Source organism: Lepisma saccharinum, chromosome 7 (genome assembly GCF_977018435.1).
Source record: "Lepisma saccharinum chromosome 7, izLepSacc3.1, whole genome shotgun sequence".
Classification (NCBI taxonomy): Eukaryota; Metazoa; Arthropoda; class Insecta; order Zygentoma; family Lepismatidae; genus Lepisma; species Lepisma saccharinum.
The window spans coordinates 92015387-92042788 of record NC_139235.1 but is presented as its reverse complement, the minus strand read 5'-3'; the positions used below and the strand labels follow the sequence as shown (position 1 = coordinate 92042788).

The window sequence follows — 27402 nt, the reverse complement described above, 5'->3', positions numbered from 1 at the left end:
GGGAAATTTTTTTAAAAAAAAAGCCCTCGCATGGGCCAAAGTTCCAGCCGAGCCTAAATAGTTCTGAAGCATATTAGAATACTACAACCCCACCCAACATATAAACAGAGTGTACATAAACACCGTCATATAATCCTGCCCATGCATTGCCAAAATGTTGTAATGTGAAAGTTTCAGCACGTTCATGTTTTTTTGCAAACTTGGATTTGGGTGCGGTTCGCAACAGGAAGCACTCAAGGCACTGTGGATCTTATCTTCACCTCTCTTCAGTCCACGTGCACACACTACCCTTCAGTGAAGTAAGGTCAGCAACAACAGGAAAACTGTGGTACCTGCGTTGGGTTCTTGGAACAGATATGATCACCTACTCCACATGTGAGGACACCACATGCGAACGATCTGATGACACGACAGCAAGGACATCAGATATGATCAGTCTTCTGCCCGTGCATCCCTGACCTTCTACACTTCTTGACGACATGAGGCAACAGAAATAACCCTGCCTGTGGTTATTTCAGCCACACCCATAGTATATAAGACTAGAGGTGTGGTAGTCGACTAGCAGAACTGAAGTGTGGCCGGAGGTGCTGTCTAGTCTCCGACCCAAGATGGCTATCCACCCAGCCAAGTCCAGGCTGTCTTCAGGCACTTAGAAGATGGACAAGGATCTTCACTTACAACTTACTAAGTATCGCTAATCTACCTTTCTTTCCTAGCAGCTCCCTTCCCTTAACACATAGGTTGAGATATTCCACATATATCAATAATAAACCTTGTTATTGTTAACCATTACTTATGCGCCTAACTATGTCTACTCCCTACATGTTCTCCTATTTAGTATTAAGACTCGACCAAGACAATAGATGTATTCCTTTTCAGCTCAAAGCCCAGACGTCCGAGTTACATACCCCTAATGGTAGTTTTGGGGTCTCTCTCGACCTTACCGTTACAATGTGCACCAATATTGTCGTCATTGAGTAACAAGTGTTTACATCATCATGAAGGGGAAACCAACCCTCACACAGTGAAAGGAAAGACGAAATATTTAACACTGTTCAATTTTTTACAATGAAGCAGGGGAGGGAAGTTGTAAATATGGCAACATGGGAGTACTTAGGCACAAGCAATGTCTGCGATGACTGGAAGAGGAGTAAACAAATGACTGTCTACTTTAGTTTGCAAGTTATCCATGGTTTTTCTCTCTTTGGTGTGTAAAGGTGCAAAGAGAACACACTGTAAGCAAGCACTACAACAATCTTTTGTAAAGATCAATAAATTCAAGACAGACTTATCCATTTAATGCAAGGACAAGGATAGAGGATCACTTCATAAGCAGTCGGGAAAATAAAGTAATTCAACGTCACTGCTGAAAAGTTATGTCATTCAATTGCATCTTACTTAATGGTGCGTTATTTTGGTAACTGAGTTGGTTTTGAGTTACTAGAACTCTCTAAACAGTAATAATACAAGTGACTGACAAAATTTTCTCTCTCCCACCCTCATAGATTCACAACTGTACAATCGTACAAAACTAAGGCAGTTTGAATAAGATGTTATTTTCATTTAACATTAAAGCAAAGTATCTCAAACAACTGTATATCAATTACATGTTTATGAACAGACAATGTTATTGTGCCTAACAGTGATGTGCTGTTTTCTACATTTCTTTTTAAGTGGAAGAAGAAATGGGCATAGTTTTAGAAAAACCCTTTACATGCAAAATGCATGACAAAATAATAGGTTACTTTCTAAAGCACATTAGGAAACATTTCTTAAGAACTGGATGGGCATTAAGATCTTATAGTAAGCAAAATTTTCATTTAAAGAATGACAGAGTTATTTGAAAATAAGATTCATTAGAGTAATAACAGGATGGCCACTCTAGGACCTTGATAAAATTCAAGTATAATTCCCAGTTTTCAACGTGAACTTTCTAAAAATTCTATTTCAATCTTACGTATTACCGCCTCTCACCACACACACAGATACACACACAAATATATTAACATTATAAAGTGTGTGTGCGTAATTCCAATGTGTCGAAAAATCTTAATTCAATTGAATTAAATGGTATACATTTAAATATTTAAGGCACAGCGTTTACATTTGCCATTTTGCATACTCAGACCTGAAATACATCTACAAACAAAAGTTGCGGAATATACTGATCTACTAGACATTGATAAATTATGGAACAATTTCAAACTTAAATTTACCTAATCAACTTCAAGATATCTTATCTTGCAATGATCTTCTGCCTGTCACATCAATTGTTCTGCAACAGACACTAACCAAGTATAAACAGATTGAGAGAAATCTGTTTTATTTTCCATGCAGCTTTCTTTTCCAGCCTGGACAAAAATAAAAGCTGAACTGGGAAAAATTTGCCTCGGGCCATTTATAAATATGTATAAATTCAATGGAATTTGGATTAATAAAAGTTGCAATTTTTCACCTCTGCGGAGAAAAATGTACGCAGAAATCATGATTCAATCATGCATCAAAAAGGATTGACCCAACAATAATATCCTTTTTTTAAGGTTTAGTGAACAAAAAAATACGTGTGTTTGGCACTCATGCAATAATTGGTAATTATTTTTCATTAATGATTGTAATTCTTCTATTATTACAGTTATAAGGGTCAGTCAGTGGAAAACAGGCCACCTCGTATATCTCGCCATGTAGATGTCGTGGCTCCATGAAACTCCTGCCACTGGAAGGGGGTTCTATTGTCACCCAGTAGATGGAAGTCGCGTTGCAGACCTATGTGAAACAGTGCGAGTGTCAGCCTTGTGAAGTGAAGACATGCAGTGCAGGGACTTGCCATCCGGCATATCATGAAGGCCAGTACGAAAGAGCACTGAGCAGTTGTGTGTTTCCTGGTCGCGGAAGGTGCTAGTACGAGAGACATTCAGTGTCGAACGACAGCAGTGTTTGGGGAACATTGTTTATCTCTGTTGCGGGTGAAGGAGTAGAGTTGGAGGTTTCGTGAAGGAAGAATGTCACTGCAGGATGTTCACACTTGCACTGCTTCACACAAACCTGCAACATGACTGCAATCTACCAGGCAACAACGCAACCCCTTCCGCAGTATCTACATGTCGAGATATACAAGGTAACCTGTTTTTCACCGACTGACCCTTATATATAACTGCATCCATTTATTAAAAAAGGATTTATTGATAAAAATGTTTCTTGAATTCTAGTGATAAAAAAAAGTGTTGAGTCCCTCCCTCTCTAGTAAGTAAGCTTCTCGTGTGGCACAACATATCTAGCAGAATTCGAAATCAGATAAAGTATCACTGAATTTATACCTTATTGCACTTTAAAAAGGTTTACAAATTTATTTATTTATTTATTTCGTCTTCTTTTACATGGCGAAGTTAAGGCTGTGGAGCCTTTTCTTCCACTTAACCAATGAACAATGTGTGTATAAAATTCACATTGTCCTTACTGATGGGGGCATCTGTTAGCATACAATTTCTTTAAACAGGAATAGCTGTGCCATTCAATGAAATAAGAAAAAGTTTCTGAAAAAGACACTTCATTTGCAACACCACAACAGCAGATCCTGCCACCACACTTCTCAGAAGTGGAAAGCCTCAGCGGAAAGAGGAACTGCAGGGGTATCAAGCAGAGTGAAAGAGTTGAAAGACTGTTAGTCAAAGGAAGAAGTGCAACCGTAAAGACTCACCCTGGCTGGTGTTACACTTTCTTGGCAGGATAATGCATCTGAGACAGGAATGAGACCCGAGGGAAGTGTCTAGAAAAAAAGCATCAAAAGAAAAGGGTGCATGTCAAGCATTGAAAAGTGCACAACCCTTCCAGCTAATATAAAAACAAAAGAAAATTGCAAAATTCTGTCAAGTAGCAAAAAAATTCAAATACACACATGCTAGTAGTTTCTATTACAAAACTAATTCTAAAATCAAAATATAAAAAAGCAATTAAAAGCTAGCAAAAAAACTGCAATGTATATTCAGAAACACACCAAAGAGGAATTACGGAATGCAACATTGTTTAACTCATCACATACATGATACTTACATGCAGTAGTCAATCATCGATAGAAAGTGGGTAGATTACATTTATTATAACATTTTTTAATTGGTGAAATATAACGTATATATTGAATTAAAAGGAAACATGGAGTAGTTAGTAAAATAATGATGACAGTAGGTTCTGCCACAGTGAAGAAGAGAAATCCACAGTTCTGATGATCAAAAATAAGACAAGATTCCTTTCTATGCTCAAAATAATATATGTGAAAGAACGAACTGCAACAGTGGCCTTGACACACAGCATTCCATCATTGTGGGGATGATATGGTGTCACAGACATGTCCAGCCTCCGGAGCTGGGCCTCGGCCTCCAGAAGCCTTGCGAGGCCAAGTTGGAGTTCGGAGGCAGAGGCCATGTGAGGCCGGAGGCTGAATTGGAGGTTGAGGCTATGTAGGCTGGAGTTCTGACCTTGAGCTTGGAGGCTGAGGCCATGTGAGGCCGAGTTGAAGGTTGAACGCTGAGGCCGAGATGGAGTTCAGAGGCTGAGGGCATGTGAGGCCGGAGGCTGAGGCCCTCTGAGGCTGGAGGTTGGGCCTCGCAAGCAAATCAAATGAACAGCGCTCCCTACACGAAAGCAGAATCCAATCTACATCTTGCTTCCAATGGATTGTACTACGGGAATTTTTATGAAGTTCAGACTTTGTGAAACTGTCTTTGTCCTTCAGAAAGGAAGCCCGCCTTTGAACAGTCGTTGTCGCGTGCCTCCTGGAAAGGAAAGTATGCTCCTGTTCACCACCTGTGTTAGGAAACGCGAGGACAGCAGACTATAACTGAGGTGCTTATGTTCTGAAAAAAGTGAAAATATAGACACGTTCCATACCTCGTAAAATTCTATGTTAAATCTAACATGATTATTAATATTGTGGAATCATTAGCCCCTTCTCTCAACACACACAGGATTTCTCATGAACTGTAGAAGAAATTGGCCAACTTCTTGTCAGTCCAGCCTCATGAGGCCCGGCCTCAGCCTCGCATCTTGGCCTCTGGCCTTGCTGGAGATCGGAGGCTGAGGCCATGTGAGGCTGGGGCCATGTGAGGCCGGAGGCCGAACTTGAGCTTGGAGGCTGAGGTCGAGTTGGAGTTCACAGGCTGAGGCCGTGTGAGGCTGGAGGCTGAGGCCGTGTGAAGCTGGAGGCTGAGATGGAGTTCGGAGGCTGATGCCGTGTCAAGCCAGAGGCCAGCCTTGAGCTTGGAGGCTGAGGCCAATCTTCAACTCTGAGGCCGGGACTCTCGAGGCCGAAGTCAAATGGCCATCTCCGGTCATTTATGGTTCATTACTCCTTGGTCCTGCCAGAATTAAGCTGATTGAGGGATTACTGCCTCCTTTACAATTTCCTTCTTACAGACCAGAATTTCTACTTGGAATGAACAAGTGAAGCGAGTTTCACATTGTGCATTTCATTAGATTTCTAATGTCCAGCCTTCCACCAGGCTCTCATGGCGGCAACCTGTCACTGCCTTCCTTCAAACTCGCTTCATGGTAGTGACCTGTTTGTCAGACTTCCATCCAACACTCTTCATGGTGGCAACCTGTCAGTCTACCTTCCATCCAACACTCTTCATGGTAGCAACCTGCCTGTCTGCCTTCCATCCAACACTCTTCATGGTAGCAACCTGCCTGTCTGCCTTCCATCCAACACTCTTCATGGTAGCAACCTGCCTGTCTGCCTTCCATCCAACACAATTCATGGTAGCAACCTGCCTGTCTGCCTTCCATCCAACACTCTTCATGGTAGCAACCTGCCTGTCTGCCTTCCATCCATCCAACACACTTCATGGTAGCAACCTGCCTGTCTGCCTTCCATCCAACACTCTTCATGGTAGCAACCTGCCTGTCTGCCTTCCATCCAACACTCTTCATGGTAGCAACATGCCTGTCTGCCTCTTACCTTCCTTCCAACAGTCATCATGATATGTCCCTCTGTTTCCTTCAAAGCCCTTTCATGGTAGCGACCTGCATGTCTGCCTTCCTTCCAACCATCCTCAAGGCAGTGACCTGTCTGTCTGCCCTCCTTCCAATCTTCTTCATGGGGGGGGGGGCGACCTGTCCATTTATCTTCCTTCCAACACTCTTCATGGGGGTAGCCGGTCCATCTGTCTTCCCTCCAACTCTCTTCCTTGCAGTAGCATGTCCTTCTGTCCTCCATTCAACCCTCTTCATGAGGACGGAAACCTATCCATCTGCCTTCCTTCCACCCCCTGCCTGGTGGCGACTTGTCCCTCTGTCTAACCTCCAACACTCTTCATGACGGCAAGATGCCTGTCATATTTCTCAATGCTATTCATTAAATTCAGTTACGTATTTTTAACTTATGTTCAAAATGGATTTTTTCTAAACTTTATTGAGGCATTGACTGGGGGAATATTGTTTTGTGACAGTCAGATTTACCGTCGTCATTATTATTATTATTACTCTAACAATTAGCCGTAAAAAATGTGTTGAATCAAAGTGTTGATTGTTTTACTTTGTAAGAATATATATTTGATTAGCCAAGCCGACGGGAGGAAGGAGACGTTCGCGTGTCTTAAGGGTGAGCACCTGAAAGGTCACCTTATGCGTCTAAAGCTTAGGAAATTCGACCGTAATGACAACCATTTAAATATCTCGGTTTCCAGGGGTCAGATTTATGTGAAACTTTTACCAGCGCAGCAGCATGTGTGCAAGGACGGATGTGTGGAGTTTCGTCGCGATCAAGCAACAATTACGGATGCCAGGTCAAATTGGTTGTAATTGATCAGTTTATGGGCATTGATTGCAGTTGAGCTATGGGCGACAGCGAGGCGGAAGCTTAATCCGCAGAAACCAAACTTCGAGCACGACCCGTTCAGCCTAAGAGACAATAGAGCGAAGTGGAATGACCTCTCCGGAAGCGTCCCTTCAACGAGCGCCGAGCGTCATTTTTCGAAATCCAAATAAAACGAAGGACATGGTTTTTCGACACACAGTCTTACCGCGATTCTTGTAGCGAGAGCACCTCCGTGCTACCTCTCCGTATACAGTGGACTTCGCTTTGTTTTGCGAACATCAGTGTGTGATAGGCAGTAAGTCGTTACGAGTGCGCTTACCTCAATCGCTGGAGGAAGTCGAAGCGAGATTGTGTTTCCGTGATAACCTTACGCCGTTTATTGTTTTTGTGAAACGAGGAACATCGAAAATTATGGCGGGCTAGAAGAAGAGAGATGAGGGCGTTACCCTCGATTCGCCCGATGTCAGACGAGACCACGACCCATGCCTACAACGTGCCAAGAAACGACGAGCTACGCCGCCTGATGCCTACCAGCCGCCACGGAGAGAGAGAGAGAGAGAGAGATGTCGAACGCTGCCCTGTTGACGTCCCGACGCGCCGACGATGCCTACCAGCCGCCACAGAGAGAGAGAGATGTCGAACGCTGCCATGTTGATGTCCCGACGAGTGAGATCGTCCGACGGTGATGGAGAAGACGCCGACGAGCCAAGAACGACCGCCCAGATGCGACGTCCGAACCGCGCCTGACCGCGGGGATGTTCACCGATCCCGAGAGGAAGAGAAGCCGAGGAACCAGATGTATGAACGCTCTTCGCATCTTCATCGTCGCGACCAAGGGAGGATAGGAAAACCTTTCGTGTGAATACTATGTGTTTTCAATCGCCCATAAAGACACCAGGATGCACCTTGGAAGCTGAGAGAAGGTAATGTATTCATCTGTGTGAATGTCAACACGTGACGGCTCGATTGATGTAGAGAACGCCCTTGAAATTCGTCAACATTTTGAAAACGCCCACACAACTCGAAACTTCATACCAAACTCCCGTCGCGCTTATCATTTGCAATTTATTCGTCTCAGGTCAATTTTTCTTATTTCTTGTGATATTTTTTAATGATCTTAAATTCGTTGTTGTTTGTGCTCCTTTGTATTTGTTTAAAGTGCGTACTATTAGAGTAAAGCGCCGCCCGCTTAATTGTTTAATCTACTTGGGGTTTGTTCATTTTTATGTGCCAGCGCTGTGTCGCTGCTAGCTATGTGATTGATTGTTGATTGACTACAGTATATTAGCCTGGTAATATGAATTGCTCGTCGCGGCGAAGTGTTGAAGTCCCGCCTGCTTGAGAGTATATGTTGCGTCACTCAACGGAGGTTATTGTTATGTTTGGAACCACGTGAGGTCATGTAAAAGGAAAACGTCCGCCCACGTGAGCGTAATTGCCGTTGAGACGCCTTTGTTTATGCTGGACAAATAATGTATTGTCACCGCACCGACCTAGTTTTTAAAAAAAGGTGAACTTAAGTAAGGATTTAAGAAGCACTGGAGCAAAATCACCAATGACTTTATTAGACAAAAATTCAAGGTAAATTTAAATATGAATGCAATAATTAGGGCTTGTCATAAAAACCTGTACATGTCATGTATCATTTTGTGTTGATGACCCCGTGAAGAGAGAATCTGAGAGAGAATGCGTGAGTGAAAGAGGGGGAGATGTAACTAATTGATTTTTGTTTTGTTATGAATAGAATATACTTGCAAACTGTGCAGGAGAAGATACCAGGATTAAATTAATTTCTCTCGGAAGGACTTTCCTCCATAACAAATGGTTGTCTAATGGAATTCTCGGAAAACATCGACCACCTTGTACGGAGAAATTGCTGTGAGGAAAAAAAACAAAAAAAACTTGCATTTCTCGACATCCAAAGCCATTAATACGATTAAAATCGTTGAACATGGGAAACTCGGATGCAATATCGACTATGCCGAAATTGCTGTAATTTCACTCTGACCAAATAAGAAATAAAACTATGGGAAAATGTCGAAAGGAAGGATAAGCTTGGAGGAGAACACAGATGCAAACAAAACGGAAAGATTGAACATAGAGGTTTGGTTTCGAAGTTAGGATTTGGCTTATGTAACCTTAAATTGAGAATTCAATTTTCAAATCCACTATTCTTACAAGGATGCATAGATGAGAAAAATGTGGATACAGACGAAGTCATTTTATTCAGTATTATTACGCGAAGACTAGGATGATTGACTGTTAGTTGAAATAATAAAAACAGAACATCGTTTATTCAGGGCTCAAAATACAAACAGAAATTCTTGCAGGGTGGGCCAGGCCATTTTCAAAACTTGAATGGTACAAATCAGAACAATTATTATTAGCATGATTATATTTTTATAGAGTAATAACTATTATAATCTAAAAATAAACCACATTCATTCAAAATTATTAATATTATATCCTTGGGGAGCCTATTCTACTCGATCTACCAGATCAAGCAGAACGGCTTTTGCATTATCTTTTCTACATTTCGTCCAGTTAGTGTACTGAAATGCATAGTTATTCTGTTTTGTTATTAACTTTTACATGCTCCGTTCAAGAAAAATGTTTGAAAGTTAGGGGGAACTTTAGCGATTACGATTATGTCGTTTTACTGGATTAAATTGTAGAATATGAAAAATAACCTGGTTCCTGTATTTTACACTAATTTTTTCGATCTAACTCAGCTTTTACTCTGGTTATTCTGCTCGAATACTACCTCAACTTTATTCTGCTATTAACACTAAAAATAACAAGCTTTATTTCAAACTGCAAAAAAGAAGAAACTATTAAAATTTCCAGGGGAGGCCCATTCGAACCCCCCCCTCCTTCCCGACGCCCCATGCAGGTGACCTATGGGCCACCCGTAACGATTTGTACACTCCTGTTCAGAAAAGATGGCACACATTTCAAATGTCTCAACTTATAACGTGTGTCACTTTATGTGAACAGGAGTGTACAATGACGAGACGAGATTATCGGACACCTTTGCTCGTCTCGTTTTAGGAATTTCTATCTCTATCGGTCTCGTCCCACTTCAGAAAAAAATACACACAAATTAATAACTTATGTAGAAATTCAAAAAGCAAGTCAAACTGATTTTTTAATTGGGAGGTGGGATCCATTAACATCTACAAAAAACTCAATCATCTGAGAGTTTGCTCCGTCCCTTAAAAACACTATATTTTATTTTGCGTTACTTTCCTGCGCTTCTTGGTTAATCGTGACGAGAACAAAATGGTGATTATTCGAAACTGGTGGACACTTGGTTAAATGAACTCTTTATTTGCTTAAATAAATTGGTCTTATTCAAATAAATAATCTAAGGAGCTCACTTGCTCCGCTCCCCAGCTAACACCACCGGTGGTCTGTTCTGATCTATTTAAGCTCGTCCTAAAAGGTAACCGTGTCCTGTTGTTTGTTTATTCTCCGAACTCGACATTGCCACACTGACAGTAGGCCCCGCAGCCAAGTTGTTGGACACGTGATAAAGAAAGGCGAGCAATTTGTCTCCAACCAACTTACAGCTGGTGCTGGCGCAATTGTGTATTATTCGCCCAATTACAATCCATGCGAGAATAACTAGCAACTAGAGTCACATTTTTTTCCTGTGCCATTTATTTTAATGCATAAAATGTTCGAGGAACGTAGGATGCAAAAATGATAGTATATTACTAGGGAAAGGATTTTAAGGTGCAAAATTATGGTCGGGAAAGAGAAGAAAGGTTCTGAAAATGATTTCAAAGATAAAATGCCTTTATTCAATGCATTCTTTTTCTGCGCCTTGCGCGCGGACCGCAGAGAGAACATTCGTTCTGACGAATAGGTTTTGTTGAAGTTTGTGTTTTTTCTGACGAATAGGTTTTGTTGAAGTTTGTGTTTTTTCTGACGAATAGGTTTTGTTGAAGTTTGTGTTTTTTCTGACGAATAGGTTTTGTTGAAGTTTGTGTTTTTTCTGACGAATAGGTTTTGTTGAAGTTTGTGTTTTTTCTGACGAATAGGTTTTGTTGAAGTTTGTGTTTTTTCTGACGAATAGGTTTTGTTGAAGTTTGTGTTTTTTCTGACGAATAGGTTTTGTTGAAGTTTGTGTTTTTTCTGACGAATAGGTTTTGTTGAAGTTTGTGTTTTTTCTGACGAATAGGTTTTGTTGAAGTTTGTGTTTTTTCTGACGAATAGGTTTTGTTGAAGTTTGTGTTTTCTCTCGCGGGTTTTGCTACATTATCTTGGGAACTATTAGGGCTGCAATGGTTATATTACACCACTTTATAGCTCTCGTTCTGGTCTACAAAATGAGACTACAGGATTTTATGTAGCTGCTCAACAAGAGTGAAAATAGTTTATTTTTCTGTAGATTTTTTTTTAACAAAACATGAAAGAAAAGGAAGGAAAAAGGTGGTGAAGCATCAAAGAGGGTGTAAAAAGGGGATAACTGCTAATTTCACAAAACGGTGCAACCATGTGTTCTTTTTACTTAATTTCACGTCCTAAAATACATATGTGAAACGATCTGCATGAAAAGAGCTATATTTTTGGAAAGGTGCTATACCTTAAAATCCGTTCCCTATATATTACATACGGCTGAGCCGATATCGGTTGGATATGCCGATATCGATACTTTTCCGGTATTCTGATCGCTTGTGGGGCTTGCAAAAATGCGCGGCACACCCGTGTGTCGAGTCCAATAATCCTGGAAGTTATGCATAAAATTCGAAGTTTCCATTGATTTTGTACAAATATTATGTGAAAAAACTGTATTTTGTGATTACATAACATACATCCATACTTATATTCTTACTCGCGCTCTTTCGATCTTGTGCGCTCCACATGCTCTTAATGTTTTTGAAAATATCGGCATATATTATTGGAGGAAGCGAAACGAGTAAGTACGTCCGTATATTTGAAAAGTTTAGAACGCAACGTTAAGTGTGTACGAGCTCTAACATTGTATCAATATTCAAAATATTATTGCCAATTTTCTTAATAATAAACTGGGTAAGTAACGTCTGTTTCAAAATATTTAGATGTTCTATATAAACGAATTCACAATTGGTAAAGGAATATTTACTTTTGCCATCTTCACATTTTTAAACATAACTGAAAAATAATTGTTCCCCGCAACTTCCTACCTTCTCTTTGTAACAAATATGACCCTAATATTTCGAAATACGAAAATTCAAGTATAGCTCACTTACCGTAGTTTTCGGAGTGAAAATAATCTTTCTTTAAGTTCTCTAGCAACGTCCGTTTACATGGTTAACAACAAACATGGCAAACTCTAAATAATTGTTATACCTCTGAACATTTTATTGAAAGAGCCACGATGTATTTTTGTATTGAGTACCAATATCTATATCTGGGCTCAATCTTCTTATGTAGTTGTCACTCTTATTTGAAGCATGTCTTCTAACTAGGAATTGATTCATTTTGTATATATATATTGAATGTAATCCTTTTGCAACAGTGAAAGCAAACCACATGAGGATTCATGTGAATGCTAGATTTCTAAGGATATGTAAATTTTCAGATTTTGGAATATCGAAGCAGTTTGGTTTCTTTTGTTAGGAAAATTTGTGGAAAACAGATGCCCTGGCGTCGGCAAAAGGTCCAGCCTAGCCTTTATATTTATGTAATCGATATTCTAGTGGAAATTTATATATATCTGTTTACTGGTTGTTTATTATATTCTGCTGTAACCCCAAAAAATAAAATATACAGGTTACACTGAACAACGAAAATTGTGGGCGACATAAGAGAATTGTAAACGAAATTCCTTCTACCAATGAAGAATTAATAATGTCGGAAATGGAAACGGAAAATCGCTCCCGATGTCATTTCCGGTCCACTCACTCGTCCATGGTCCATCACGATTTGCTTGGAACGAGGTCATGCGGAAAAGAGACCCGCCTGGTAAACTTCATTTGACGGGCATAAAAACGAATAGGAGATTCATAAATTAATCCGACTCCCGAATTTTTGATGCGCCAAGCCTAAATTACTAACCCCCGTGTCGTGTCTCTTCCAGATTTATGATCACGTGACATTTTTAGCCTTCGGTTAGGGAAAAGCGGTGAAATTAGTTTTCCCCGAAATGACATACAATCGTTACATGTCCTCCCTTCTCTATGCAAAAAAGAAAATATTTCCAGGGAACATGCACGGGATGGCTCTAACTGAACCATATCACGCGACAGCTTTTCGTCATGAAGCAACTATTTGCCTACTCCTTGTTTATTTTACTTGGCTTGATACAAGATGTCGCAAGCCGCCAACTTGCAAAAACATTTAGGTAGACGACGTTCATTCGATTGAGGGACAGACTGGTACAAACATTGAGGAAAGCTGTAATTACCCGGCAGATCGCAAGCATCACGATATCAAAAGCGTTGAGACCTTGAAATACTTTGTGATAAAACACCTTGCGAACTAAATTAATAAATAATAATATTAATGAAGATAATTGTTTAATGATTTTAACTTATGTTGAGCTTGTGACAATATTAGCGAAAACTTCGAAAATTGAATTTGAAAAATTTCAAACTGCAAAATGGAAACTGAATAATATATAAATAAACCTGTTTATTTTATTTTTGGTGGAGCAGCAAAATAAACTACACCTTTGAAGGGCAGGGTCTGTTGTTGGGTGACCCATGCCGCTGTCTTCTGGCTTTCGAGACCCGGAGAGCAGCATAATCCTTTAAAAATAAAGAATATACTACTTCAATTTATTTTATTTTATTTTATTTGTCGCATTGGAAAATTTGACAAAGCATGGGCAGTTTTATTATTATTATTTATAGTACTGAGTTTCATATCAAGGTCCGAGCCCCTTGAAGAATTCCTAGCGAAGGTCATGCCCGTCACATTATTTAAGTTGATTTGATTTAATTTGTTATTTAGAGTCGCGTTTCTGCAACTTTTTGGATAATCGCGATGAGGATATGATGAAATTGATGGAAACTCACAAAGAACACCACGCACAGACCAGGATTCGAACCTGGGACCCATGGCGTCGTAGCATGCTGTGCTAACCACTCTGCCGCGGAAGCTGCCCCCCCCCCCCACAACAGTCCGGCAGATCCCATTCCTGTTATCACACAAGCCTGCAAGAGAGTAAATTGTGCCTGGACCATGTATGACGTCACCAGCAATTGGAGAGGGTGTCACAATTGCAAATACTTAACGAGATGCACGTGCGTCAGCACCTTTGAACATCTACCAACCGGTTCGATGAAAAAGTGTGGAGGTATGCACCGCTCGAAGCCAGATACAGCCGCCGCGGATGCAGCTACAGGGTTAAATGGATTTGGCAAACCGGAAATTGCAGACCATTTTTTCTTCTCTGATACTGCGACAAACAATCGCGAAACGATACGTAGATCTGTATTGTCTTGCATGCTTGAAATAATTACTCACAAAAATATCTTCGTGCATTTTATTACAAATGCACCCGAGTTCTTAAAATACTTCTTTATTCCTTCGTCCTTAGCGGCGACGTGTGGAATCCTTAGAGCTAATGATCAATGAGACTGAAATATCCACGAAACTCGAAGAGGACAAGAAATAATATTAACTAGAGAGCGAGGAAGAGAAATAAAATAAACTAGAGAGCGAGGAAGAGAAATAAAATAAACTAGAGAGCGAGGAAGAGAAATAAAATAAACTAGAGAGCGAGGAAGAGAAATAAAATAAACTAGAGAGCGAGGAAGAGAAATAAAATAAACTAGAGAGCGAGGAAGAGAAATAAAATAAACTAGAGAGCGAGGAAGAGAAATAAAATAAACTAGAGAGAGTGGAAGAGAAATAAAATAAACTAGAGAGAGTGGAAGAGAAATAAAATAAACTAGAGAGAGTGGAAGAGAAATAAAATAAACTAGAGAGAGTGGAAGAGAAATAAAATAAACTAGAGAGAGTGGAAGAGAAATAAAATAAACTAGAGAGAGTGGAAGAGAAATAAAATAAACTAGAGAGAGTGGAAGGGAAATAAAATAAACTAGAGAGAGTGGAAGGGAAATAAAATAAACTAGAGAGACGGGAAGGGAAATAAAATAGAGAGACGGGAAGGGAAATAAAATAGAGAGACGGGAAGGGAAATAAAATAGAGAGACGGGAAGGGAAATAAAATAGAGAGACGGGAAGAGAAATAAAATAGAGAGACGGGAAGAGAAATAAAATAAACTAGAGAGAGTGGAAGAGAAATAAAATAAACTAGAGAGAGTGGAAGAGAAATAAAATAAACTAGAGAGAGTGGAAGAGAAATAAAATAAACTAGAGAGAGTGGAAGAGAAATAAAATAAACTAGAGAGAGTGGAAGAGAAATAAAATAAACTAGAGAGAGTGGAAGAGAAATAAAATAAACTAGAGAGAGTGGAAGAGAAATAAAATAAACTAGAGAGAGTGGAAGAGAAATAAAATAAACTAGAGAGAGTGGAAGAGAAATAAAATAAACTAGAGAGAGTGGAAGAGAAATAAAATAAACTAGAGAGAGTGGAAGAGAAATAAAATAAACTAGAGAGAGTGGAAGAGAAATAAAATAAACTAGAGAGAGTGGAAGAGAAATAAAATAGAGAGACGGGAAGGGAAATAAAATAGAGAGACGGGAAGAGAAATAAAATAGAGAGACGGGAAGAGAAATAAAATAGAGAGACGGGAAGAGAAATAATAAACTGGAGACAGGAAGATAAATAAAATAGACTAAAGAGAGGGAAAGATAAATTAAATAAACTAGAGAGAGGAGAAACTAAAATAAATTAGAGAAGGCATGAGAAATACAAACTCGAGCGAGTGAGTGAGTGAGATCACGGGAAACTCGAGGGAGGGGAAAGAGGAAATGGAGAAACTCGATGGAGGGAAAGAAACACACAAGAAAGGAGAGGAGCAGGCCCGTAGCTAGGAATTCTCATTAGGGGGGGGGGGGGCAAATTCAATACTAGAGGGGGCAAATTTTTAATATATTGTGTTGCATTGGCAGATATAGCAGGGTACAGAGGGGCACTTATCCCCCTCCTCCAAAAGTGATATGTAACAGGAAAGAGATGATCTCTTTAAACTCCAATGAACAAAAAAAGTTCGAGCAACATCAAATAATATTTCGATAATGACTCTTCGGAATACCAAAGAATACGAAGATAAAGTTTAACATAAGTAGCGACTGTATCCACTTTACATTTACAGGTCGAAAAGGTTAATAGACGATTAATATGTACCAACAGTTTTGGGCTTCTCTGCAGAACTGATTAAGGAAGTCCTTTATAAATCGTGCTTCATAATGTAGTACTCTAGTTTCCAGTATGCAAGATTTTTACGCACAAAGGAATCTAACAAGAATCCAACACCACCATTGTGTTGTGTTATGCAAGAAAAATCGAATTAATTAAATAATAATGATTACATTACATCTTCACTTTGATGAATTGTGTAAAAATTTGTAATACATTTTTTGTATTACAAGAGGTGAAGGTACGTATCTCCGAGCAGCGTGTTGTAATATAAGTAGAAAAAGGTGTTGCACTGTTGTGACATGATCACCACCTTTGTTACCATGCACATTAGCGCCGCCATGTGGCTGAATTCGAAACTTGCATCCTTTCTGATTATATTACAAGTTGCTCGGAGATACGTACATTAACCTCTTGTGTATAAAGTTTTACTTTTGTAACATCTCAAACGGATCACCCGGTATTTTTCCAACATGTTCAATTTCATATTAGCTAATAATGGAAAACAAGCACACAAACTGTATTTTTAAAAGACAGAATATGCATGACGAACTTTTTTTTTACATATGACACGTATAACTTTCATGTACAACATATATTTTAATATGCAACATGGAGAGACGTAAAATAAGAAAATGCATATGCAACATGTTAACGCTAAATTGTGTACGTATTCAAAGTTTCTTTAATATATATATATATATATATATATATATATATATATATATATATATTATTTCAAAATACATTACGTGATCAATTCATATGCCAAATTGTCTCTCAAATGTGCGCGTCACCCCCACTCACGACCGGATCAAGAAAGTGTGGGGGTGCTACCCTCACACCCCCTGTACGTCTTCATGGCGTGGTATTAAGCACAGGCGAGCACTTTACTTTTTGTTTTCTTTACTTACTTCTCTCTCTCTGGTAATTTAGAATGCATTACAGAGAAAAATCATATTGGGATTTTTACGAAATGTACTTTTAATTGTATAAAATTTGAAAGCGAGGGGGCAATTGCTATTTGTGCACCCTGCAACTGCCCTTGGTCGTCTGGAAGAAAAATGCAAGAAAAACTTGAAAACTAATTCCATCTTGAATATCCATTTGTACTGCTATTCTTACACTCTGCTAGTCATGATTCTTTACTTCAATGTTTGCCCCCCCCCCTAGATTACACTTCCGACTAAAATTGGGGGGGTGATAATGCCCCTGTCCCCTGCTGTGGTTGCAGCACCGTTTGTGAGTGTCTCTTCATCAATTTCACGTCATCACTCATTGTCACGTTTAGCTCGAAGTGACAGAAAGGCAACGCTAAGAAACAAAAATCGAATATCCACTCCCCCTCTCTCCCACATGAATCACTATTACCAATATGTAGACTTCGGAAACAAAAAATAAAGCAGTTCAAACTTCATAACAACACATCCAAACACATTAGGTACCTTTCATACAAGACTTCTCAAAATGTCACAACTGTTCTAGGTACTGAAAATTACGAAATAATTTCCCAAAGTCTGAATCAAGAAGGGATATTCTCCACCTAATCCTAGTACATTATTCAGAATCCCACACACGTTAATAAATCACAAAATCAATAAGTGTCTTTGTTATGTTGCTAGAGTAGCCTAATAGAGGATATAATTGTAAAGATTAGTAAGAATTTCAGTAGGAATATGTTCTGTATTTTTCACATGGGGCGGCAAAGTAGGCTCTCAGGGGGTCAGTTGCCCCCCCTCTAGCTACGGGCCTGGAGAGGAGAAATAAGAAAACTCGGAGGGCTGAAAAATAAGATGAATAAAAAGGAGAAACAAAACGCCGAAAGATAAAATGAATACAAATATAATAAAGAAATGAATAACAAGCAAGCATTATGTCAGGGGGCTCCTTGCGTAACACCAACAGGTATTTTGATTACACACACAATCGTAAATTGGCGGGAGCAAGAGGTACGTATGTCCCCCCCCCTAAAAATTTTAAGTTAAGAGAATTTTTGTTAAACCTCCTGGAACGTGAGAAGCACAGGAATAGATATTTTTTTCTGATTTCGTCAAACGGTCCTTGACCCTATTTTTATGGGATGGGTAACATTTTGATTCTGCTCCCCCCCAAGTTACGCTCCTGATTACGGGTGTAATTAGTTTCTAACTAAGTGCACATGTACCGACTGAAACACACAGGCAGATAATGTGCCACTGTATGGGAATGTTGCGGAAATCTGCAGAAGAGTGCCTTCGACCTGGCTATTCAGAATTAGAAAAAATGAAGTTTGATTACGATTGTACAAAACTGAGCAGCATAGTAGCAGAATGTTAAACATTGTACTTTTGTGCCACACAGCACAGTGGAACGGCCTTGGTTCCCAGCGTTCTATAAACTACTCGCATTAAAAGGAAAACATCGTTAAGAAATCACGTGTTTTTAGTAGACTTATAAATAGAGTGGCGAATGTTATCGCTTCAGAATACAGGTTTTATAAGCCTTGTCGCTGCTTACGTTGGGACGCGTGCAAGGCAACAGGAAAACTATTTTATATAACACAGTAAACAAATCCTTTCCTTTTTGCACTGTTAAAAAACCTCGCCAAAAACGTTTTTCTACATATTTTGATCAATTTCATTTAGCCACAATTAAAGACGTTCATCATTCTCGAGAGCACTATGAAATTAAACACACTTCGACAAGTCATCTCAGAGGTAGTAAAGTTGCGATTTGCAGCTCCGCGCTAAATAACACAGCAACTACCAAAACACTTCTCCAATTATGTACTAAGCTTCACAACTAAACGATTCAGACTCACACATATAAGACAGACATGAGGTAGGCTACTAAAATACTAGGGACGAGTCGGGAACTCGCAACATCGAAACCCCAGAGGGTGAGGGGAACTCGCAACATCGAAACCCCAGAGGGTGAGGGGAACTCGCAACATCGAAACCCCAGAGGGTGAGGGGAACTCGCAAAATCGAAACCCCAGAGGGTGAGGGGAACTCGCAAAATCGAAACCCCAGAGGGTGAGGGGAACTCGCAAAATCGAAACCCCAGAGGGTGAGGGGAACTCGCAACATCGAAACCCCAGAGGGTGAGGGGAACTCGCAAAATCGAAACCCCAGAGGGTGAGGGGAACTCGCAAAATCGAAACCCCAGAGGGTGAGGGGAACTCGCAAAATCGAAACCCCAGAGGGTGAGGGGAACTCGCAAAATCGAAACCCCAGAGGGTGAGGGGAACTCGCAAAATCGAAACCCCAGAGGGTGAGGGGAACTCGCAAAATCGAAACCCCAGAGGGTGAGGGGAACTCGCAAAATCGAAACCCCAGAGGGTGAGGGGAACTCGCAAAATCGAGACCAGAAAGGGGGGGGGGGGTGGAACTTGCAAATTGGCAAGCCATAACAAGCACTCTTGATTCACTAGACGAGACTGTTCGATTACAGTTACGGACACTTCTAGGTTTAACGATCACACAAGAAGTCGATGGAGCCGTTACAAGCCAGAACTGTCCGTGACTGTAACATCTCAATTGAAACCCCAATTTATACCATAGGTCCAGTCCCATTTAGTCCATCCGTACATATTTCTTCTTAACTATGTAGATTTTTATAACACGATGAAACCGCAGCTTTTTAACTTCCCAGTTTCAAACCACATGACCATAAAAATTTAAACCGTCGACAACCACCCAGGAACTGGCAACTTTGACATGCGTACTCGGAAACCTAGAAGTGCGCCGTATCGTTTTCTACGCACAACAAAGTACAAGAAATATGTCTTGTCTGGGAAGCCTTGAAAACGAGGACCTAAACGCCAGTGAAAAATGCTTCTAATGGCACGAGACAAGGGACCTTCTGACGTCACCCAAGGAAACCTTTCTTATTCACGTTCCCTTGTTGAAATTCGCGAGCTGAATTAACAAGTCGACGCTACGGCACTGGGAAGGTTTCTGCTAAGTCCATACGAGAAATAGGTGGACTGTGTACTCTTTAGGAACATTTTTATACGTGCAAGGTGTTGTTTTGTACTTTGCCAACTTTCTGCTTTATTGGCTAACTGCGGCAAACCACTGGATGGGATCTCCAAGAAACTTATTTTCGCATCTCTTATTAAAGTTATCATATCCTTTATTCCGGGCCATGGGCGAGATGTGGAAGTGGATGCCTGCTACCGAATCAATTATGCGATGCGAGCCACAGCACAAGGTGTGACTAATTGATTTAGTATATTTTACTTCACATTTTTCTGCTCCTTTTGGCTCATCGTGAAGATGAGGATGAGTGACGATATGATGAAAATTATGAAGGAACACTCGCAAACACACCCCTGGATGGATTCGAACCCGGGACCCCTAGCATCGTAACACAGCACAAGGTGACGGGCTTACAATATACAGGAATATATATATATATATATATATATATATAAAATATTGAATCTTTAATTCACCCTCTTCTCGTGCAAATGCATCGCATTCGAACAGAAAAAAGAAAAAAGCTAAATTAGCGATACAAATCCATTTGTAATCAGCATACGTACTACAGAGAAAGGAAACCCCCAGAAAAGTTATGTTTTTAGTATGTTAAACAAGAGATGAAATAATTGCTAGTGGCAAAGATGAATGTGGTTGCGCATGGCTGCATACACAATAATGGTTTTCGAGGGCTCCTAGCGCCGAAACAAGGCCTCAACAGCAAAAAGTTAAAGAAAAGTTGGTTTGTTGGTATTCTCTACACAGTGCCACATTTTGTCGGTGGTTTACGGCGACACCTTGAGTGTTTATATTACGCAATACTAACAACAATGCTAGTTTTAGTCTACAATTTGGTGAGCTATGGAAGTTTTCTATATTTTCGCTTCAAAATATAAGGTTCTCGCTCGGACGTAGTTTCTAGGGATGGGCGATGGACGATATCGGAAATTTGATATCGCGATATATCGTCAAGAAAAATCGTCACAGACGATACGATATTTTTTCCGTATCGTGATATCTGCGACATATCACCGACAACGATATACCGGGTGATCCGTTTGAGATGTCAGAAAAGTAAACCTTTATACACCTTTATACATGGCGACGCTAATGTGCATGGTAACAAAGGTGGTAATCACGTCACAACAGCGCACGCAGTATTTCGTATGGTATGCGAAGTTTTCGAGTATAAATGCATGCTGCTGCCGCCACGCAGCTGAAGACTGTAAACCTTCACTCATTCGAAACTTACATCCTTTCCGCTTATATTACAACAAACTGCTCGCAGATACGTACATTAACCTCTTGTGTTTAAAGGTTTACTTTTCTGACATCTCAACGGATAACCCGGTACAGTCATGGAAAAAAGTTCTTCCCCATAAGGCTTTAATAGGAGCAAGTAATGCAGGAGGGTAGGCAACACATATTGCACCCTTCGATGATCGGGTGATTTTGCCTGTCTTAACACCGAGAAATGTGTTCCACGCGAAGGTCAACATGACAGGAAAGCAAAGAGGGTCACGTGACTATTGGTTACGTGGAGTGTTGTGCTTCTCCACGTCCCCAGTTCTTGATCCACATTGCAGGAAAAGTAGAGCTGCATGCAATATATGAAAATAGGTTGTTTTCAACTACACGCTTAATTATGATTTTCCCAATTGTAAATCTATCAGACGTGTCTCCCGATTTAGTCGGGACAGTCTTTTACTTTGAATTCCTGTTTGTCATAGGCGTAACTTGACGGGAGCAGAAAGGGCATTTGTAACCCCCCCAAAAAAATCAGGTTTCTTAAAGCTGCTAAAACAGGAATTAAATACTATGATTTGACGCGTCCAAAAAAAGTATTATATTGAAAGATTTTTCCCAAATACGTAGATAGCAATTTAATACTTTGAAAGTGTCTCAGATATGTTTATTGTCACAACTTAGTGTGGCACAGGTCTACTACAAAAGTGGAATATCGTAACAGAAATATGAACCCACTCCTTTTATTTCGTAGCCGATTTCATCTTGAAACTGAAATTAAGAATATTAGTTAACAATGTCATTGGTAAACAATAAAAAATTGTGTTAGACCCAATTCTTTAATACCTTATCATAATCTTTATCGCAAGTTTAAATTTTGTTGTAAGTCCACTTTATGCAAAAAAAAAAAAAGGTAAAGTTCTCACCTGTGCTTGGCGCTACGCCATGAAGGCGTATAGGGGGTGTGGGGGTAACGCCCCACACTTTCTTGATTCGTTCGTGAGTGGGGGTGATGTGATCAGCATCACGCCGCCCCACACTTTCTTGATTCGTTCGTGAGTGGGGGTGATGTGATCAGCATCACGACCCTGACCGCCTTTACCCCCAGGGTTTCCCCCAGGTACCCATGTCATTCGACGCTGGGTGTGCGCTGGGGCCGCTTCCAACGTTAGAAAAGTTCCCGGGCTTGAACCGGCCGGGAATCGAACCCGGGGCCTATAGCATGGTAGTCAGATGCGTTACCGACTGAGTCACCGGCACAGATACACTAATCAGAAGTGCATACAGTGCAAAGTGGGATCCGAACCACTATGTGCAATCACCTGGTATCGTACCCCAGACCCTTTGATTACAAGGCCTTACCACTACGCCATCAGTGAGGCGCACACAATCTTTGTATTTCGACCTTTTTAAACCTATATGTATCATATAAGAGGTTGTCTAACGTTGCTATGCCTCTATGGATTATATTTAGCCAGTATTCGAGCACATAGCGTCAGGTTTCATAGAATATAAGCTTATCTTCAATGTTTATGGTTTCCTGTCTGCAGTAGAAAAACTGGCAGGTTCCCATAGCTTTTCTTTCAATAGTCTTCCAATGGTTGCGTATTCACTCACTCAAATTTGATTCATTCGTTTCGAACACAATCCCCGATGGCGCAGTGGGATCGTGGGCGCCTTGTAATTAAGGGATCCCGGGTTCGATACTCGGTGGAGGAACATAGTAGTTCGGATCCCTCTTTAAACTATAGGTCCATTCACGATTAGCCTAACAGGACATAAAGTGGACTTAAGACACCAAATCAAGCAACCAACACAATCCCGTTATTGTCCAGATTATCGAATCCAGAACCTTCGTCGCGAATAACATAAGCAGGAAGACAACGTGAAATAACCGAACAGAAACAGAACCTAAAACCTACATCGGATAGATTGAATTAAGTCGACGATACAGCACGGGTTCTGAAATGAAAAATAATACGAAAGTTGAAGGACCTCTATACGCACCCACTTTTCCTCCACTCAATGGGGAAGATATCCTTCTAGCTGAGAAGCCTTTACGTAGGAGTGCCCTGAGGGAACTTCAAGGCCACGACGATAAAGTGTTCTACGTGCAATGACGGGACCAAAACATACGTCAGATAGCTGTGTTCCTCCTTATTTCGTACGCCATTGATAACAGAAACACGTGACCTCGTCTTTGGTAGAGCAGACGCCTGCTTGCTTGCCACCACCCTTTGGTTCAGTGACCTTCGCCCGTAGTCAGCAAGAGCGAATGACTCACCAGATACTTGTTGTCTGTGAGGCTACACGAGAATAGATATTTCGTTAGTGACTGTAAGTATTGTTTCATCTGCAGTTATATCAGTTAACATTTCAATAGTTTCCTTCCTAATGGTTACGTTAGTAATAAACATGTAAATTAGTTCTCGAGAGTGAACGTTTTATCTATTTGAACGGGGGATTTTTATACAGCATGCATGTATTATTTTTTCCTGAAACAAGAAGAAATTCGAAGACGCAAAAAGAGTTGTATAAGAGTAGTCAACAAAAGGAAAAAAGAAGAAGAAAACGAAAATGTAAATGCTGAAATAAATTATGGTAGAGATCGAGTGAATAACATTTTGTCATGGGGTCTCCTCAATGGCGTAGTGATAACGTCGTCGCCTTGTAATCAGTGGATCTCGGGTTTGATACACGGTGGATGCACATAGTGGTTAGTATCCCACTTTAAACTGAAGGTCGAGTCCAGATTAGCATATCTGTGAACCAAACAAAAACTAAGAAAGAAATTGTCACAGTGTAAGAAAATTTCATGTTCAACCAGATACGAAACAAAAGGGAATAATATATTGCAGGTTGGAGTTCACATCTGTAGCATCTAACCAGCACAATTATGAATCGCAACATATCGTATCAGATCCATTTTTATTATACATGTATGATAATTTAAGAGAAGTAGAGGAAAGAGAAAACCAAGCGAAACACGGACGCCTTCTCCAGAATTTCAAATCTCGTTACATAAGGTTCTGGGTTGGAGTCCCGAACATGCATGACTTTCTTGTTCTTGCCCTTTTATCTGCTTCATTTCATCATAATTCATGGTTATGGTTCACCTGCAGGGGAAGAATAATGACAATAATTGCCAATACAAAGCCAATGACAAACAGAACAACTCGATTACGGAGGTGCCAAGAAGATACGAGACTTGACAGTGTCTCCGTCTCTCGGTTTATCGAATTGAAAATTGCTCTCCCGTTCTCGGTCTCGATTAGTTAAATAAAGAAATCGAAAATGTATGTGAATGAATATACATGTATTTTATATATTCCGGTTTTGTAGGAGATTTCGTGAGAGATGAAATAAGTACTCTTCCATCGTATTTATTAGGGCCTCCCCCGATGGCGCAGTGGTAGCGTCGTCGCCTTGTAATCAAGGGGTCCCGGGTTCGATACCCGGTGGAGGCACATAGTGGTTCGGATCCCACTTGAAACTGTAGGTCCAGTCCCGATTAGCCTTACTGTGCATAAAGTGGACTTAAAAAACACCAACTCAACAACCATCGTATTTATTTTTATAATTTTTATTTCCTGTTCGATGATCGCGACGATAAGGACGAGTGACCATTACATGAAATGGATGACGAAATAGTCAAACACCCCCGACAAGGACGGTACTCAAACCCAGAAACTTTGGCGACGATATCGAATCACTTAATGAGCTTGACCACCGAACCTGCTTAATGTTGTTTCTGTCAGGTAATAATATCCCACATTCACTATCATTTGCTTCATAATTTATCTTATTGTTGTGATTAACCTGAATTCAAAGAATTAGTTGAAAGGCAAAAATGCAAGATTGAATGTCTCTGATGATACTTCGTGCCGAATAATATGACGTGGTATTATGATATGAATGTATTAATCATATAATATGCCTATTCATTCTATTGATTGATCCTAATTGAGCACACAAAATATGGTATAATGTCCACTCCATGGAGGAGTGGTTAGCACAGCGCGCTACGATGCCATGGGTTCCTGGTTAGAATCTCGACTTGGGTGTGGGTGTCCTTGGTAAGTGTCCCTTCATCAATTTCATCATAGCATCACTCATCTTCATCATCGCTATTTGCCAAAAGTGAAAGAATAGCAAATCTAAATAACAAACATCCAATCAAATCGGACATCTCTACCGATTTAATTCTATACGGTACCGAATTCCCACTTTATTACTGCATCTTAAGTCATTTTACAGCATCTCAATTGTTTTCCGATTCGAAAACATTTGGAATGTTGTTTTGTGCAGTTGATTGTGCATTGTTTCGTTGTTTGGATTGTTTAATTAACGTCACATTAATTAGCTTTAGACCAATCGTGCCAGGGGGAAGCAAGAGCACAAAGGAAGCGAAAAAGACGAGGAAGAGACCACGGCTTTCTTTAAAGATAGCATCCCGTGAATACAACTCAAATGACTGCAGAATATTATGAATAAAATTTATTTAGCTTTTTCCTTTTATTTCTGTTTCAGTTATTTTACTTCGCTTTTCTTCTACCACTCGCGTTAATCGTCTCGGTGAGGAAGAATTATAAACTCGTGAAATGGACGATGGTACAAAAAAATATATGCCTCTCCCACGGTTCGAAACTGTCAGTACAAAATATTGTCTTATTTTTAAAATTTACGGTCAAATATGATTTGTCACGTAGCAATTTTCGCTTATCTCTTTCTCAAGGGGTTCCATTGCCTCTCTGATGTCGTAGTGGTAACGTCTTCGCCATGTAATGAAAGGCTTCCGAATTCAATACCAAATAGAGAGGCATTTGGTTCGGATCCCATTTTAATCTGTAGGTCCAGTGCATGAACTGGACTTAAACAATTAACGTGTGGCATGTGGTCTGTGATGAGAACCATCATTTCAGCGAACCTTCTTGACAATGACTCTAATATCACTTGAAAGAATAGTATTTCCTTACGAGTAGCTCTTGTCAAGAAACCAGTTCCTGAAATTTTCTTCTGGAGGCATCGTAGCACCCAGCTGTTTGTTGTGGCTGGGGCACGAGTCATGTGACTCATGATATCAAAGCTCAATCCTTCCCGAGAACTCAGAATCACCAGGCAAACTTAAGCGAATATTTTGTTATTTGGGTTGCATAACCAACAGGCTTTAAGACGTTACGAAATTCTACGTCCAGTGGCCCAGGTATTTTTTTCTAAGACTGTACATCGACTAAATATTGTGACGATATATCGTCTGGACGTTATATTACCCAACAGTAATAGTTTCCTAACAGCAGCCATAACCTGTCGAGGTACTCAAGATGCAGGCAACTGCCAGACAGACAGTGCAATCGAAAGATAAGCAGATTGGAGAGGGAGGGTATAAAGAACAAACAAAAGAAAAAAACCCGAAGATTAGTTGCCGGAAACAGAAAACAGTGAGTGCTTTTTTCTGTTCAAGTCAAGCCTGTTATTTGTCTATCACACGCTATACACTGTTACTGGAATACTGCTTTCTAAAAATTGTTCGTGATCTTCCCCTTTCTCTACATAATAAATATGTGAACAGCTGTAAACTATGTTACCATCTGCTACGAAATATGCTTGTAACGTTGAGAATACGGCATAGAAAGTTAAAATATTACGATCACAAATGTAGATTGTAGTTTTGCTATGTGATACGAATTATATGGCATTAACTGTTGGCTTCCCACCAATCAGCGTTTCATCACGATCGGAACACCCGTTTTCTATTTATAGAATTTCAAAGAGAGAGTTCGTTTGCAAAACTAAAAAAAATCACTTGTATGTTCACACGACGATAAAAACTAGAAGGCATACTCGGGAAAAAAATTCGTTATAATAGATTAACGAAAAACTGAATAAGCTAAATTGTGATATAACTCGGTTTTATGTAGGTCTACTGGTTAATTTTTAATTGGAATCCAAACTCGAGTATCCATAATTTCTATTCCGACAGTAGGTACATGCCGTTCGAAACGGAGCAGCCTTTTGGCGATTTTTGATACCTTCAAAGCTACAAGTAAAGAAAACTCAAGAATATTGCGGCATCACTAGAGCTGCAATTTGGTAATAAAACTTTTGGTATGGATGAACGGGGGTTGGT

At 40.1% G+C, this 27402-nt stretch overlaps 1 protein-coding gene across 3 annotated transcripts in view; it reads right to left on the bottom strand.

Annotated features, from left to right (window-relative positions):
- Window positions 1–27402, bottom strand: part of Ttd14 (TRPL translocation defect 14) — a 126402-nt gene that overhangs the window by 34521 nt on the left and 64479 nt on the right. For 2 of the 3 annotated variants that reach the window (XR_014441916.1, XM_083125620.1), the window contains exon 5: window positions 3695–3763. The exons of the other annotated variant lie outside the window; for it this stretch is intronic. Coding sequence is in view for 1 of the 2 variants with exons in the window: in XM_083125620.1 (XP_082981746.1) it covers window positions 3695–3763 (69 nt within the window). In the remaining variant the exon portion in view is untranslated. The remainder of the gene's footprint in view (window positions 1–3694; window positions 3764–27402) is intronic. 3 annotated transcript variants of the gene reach the window in all.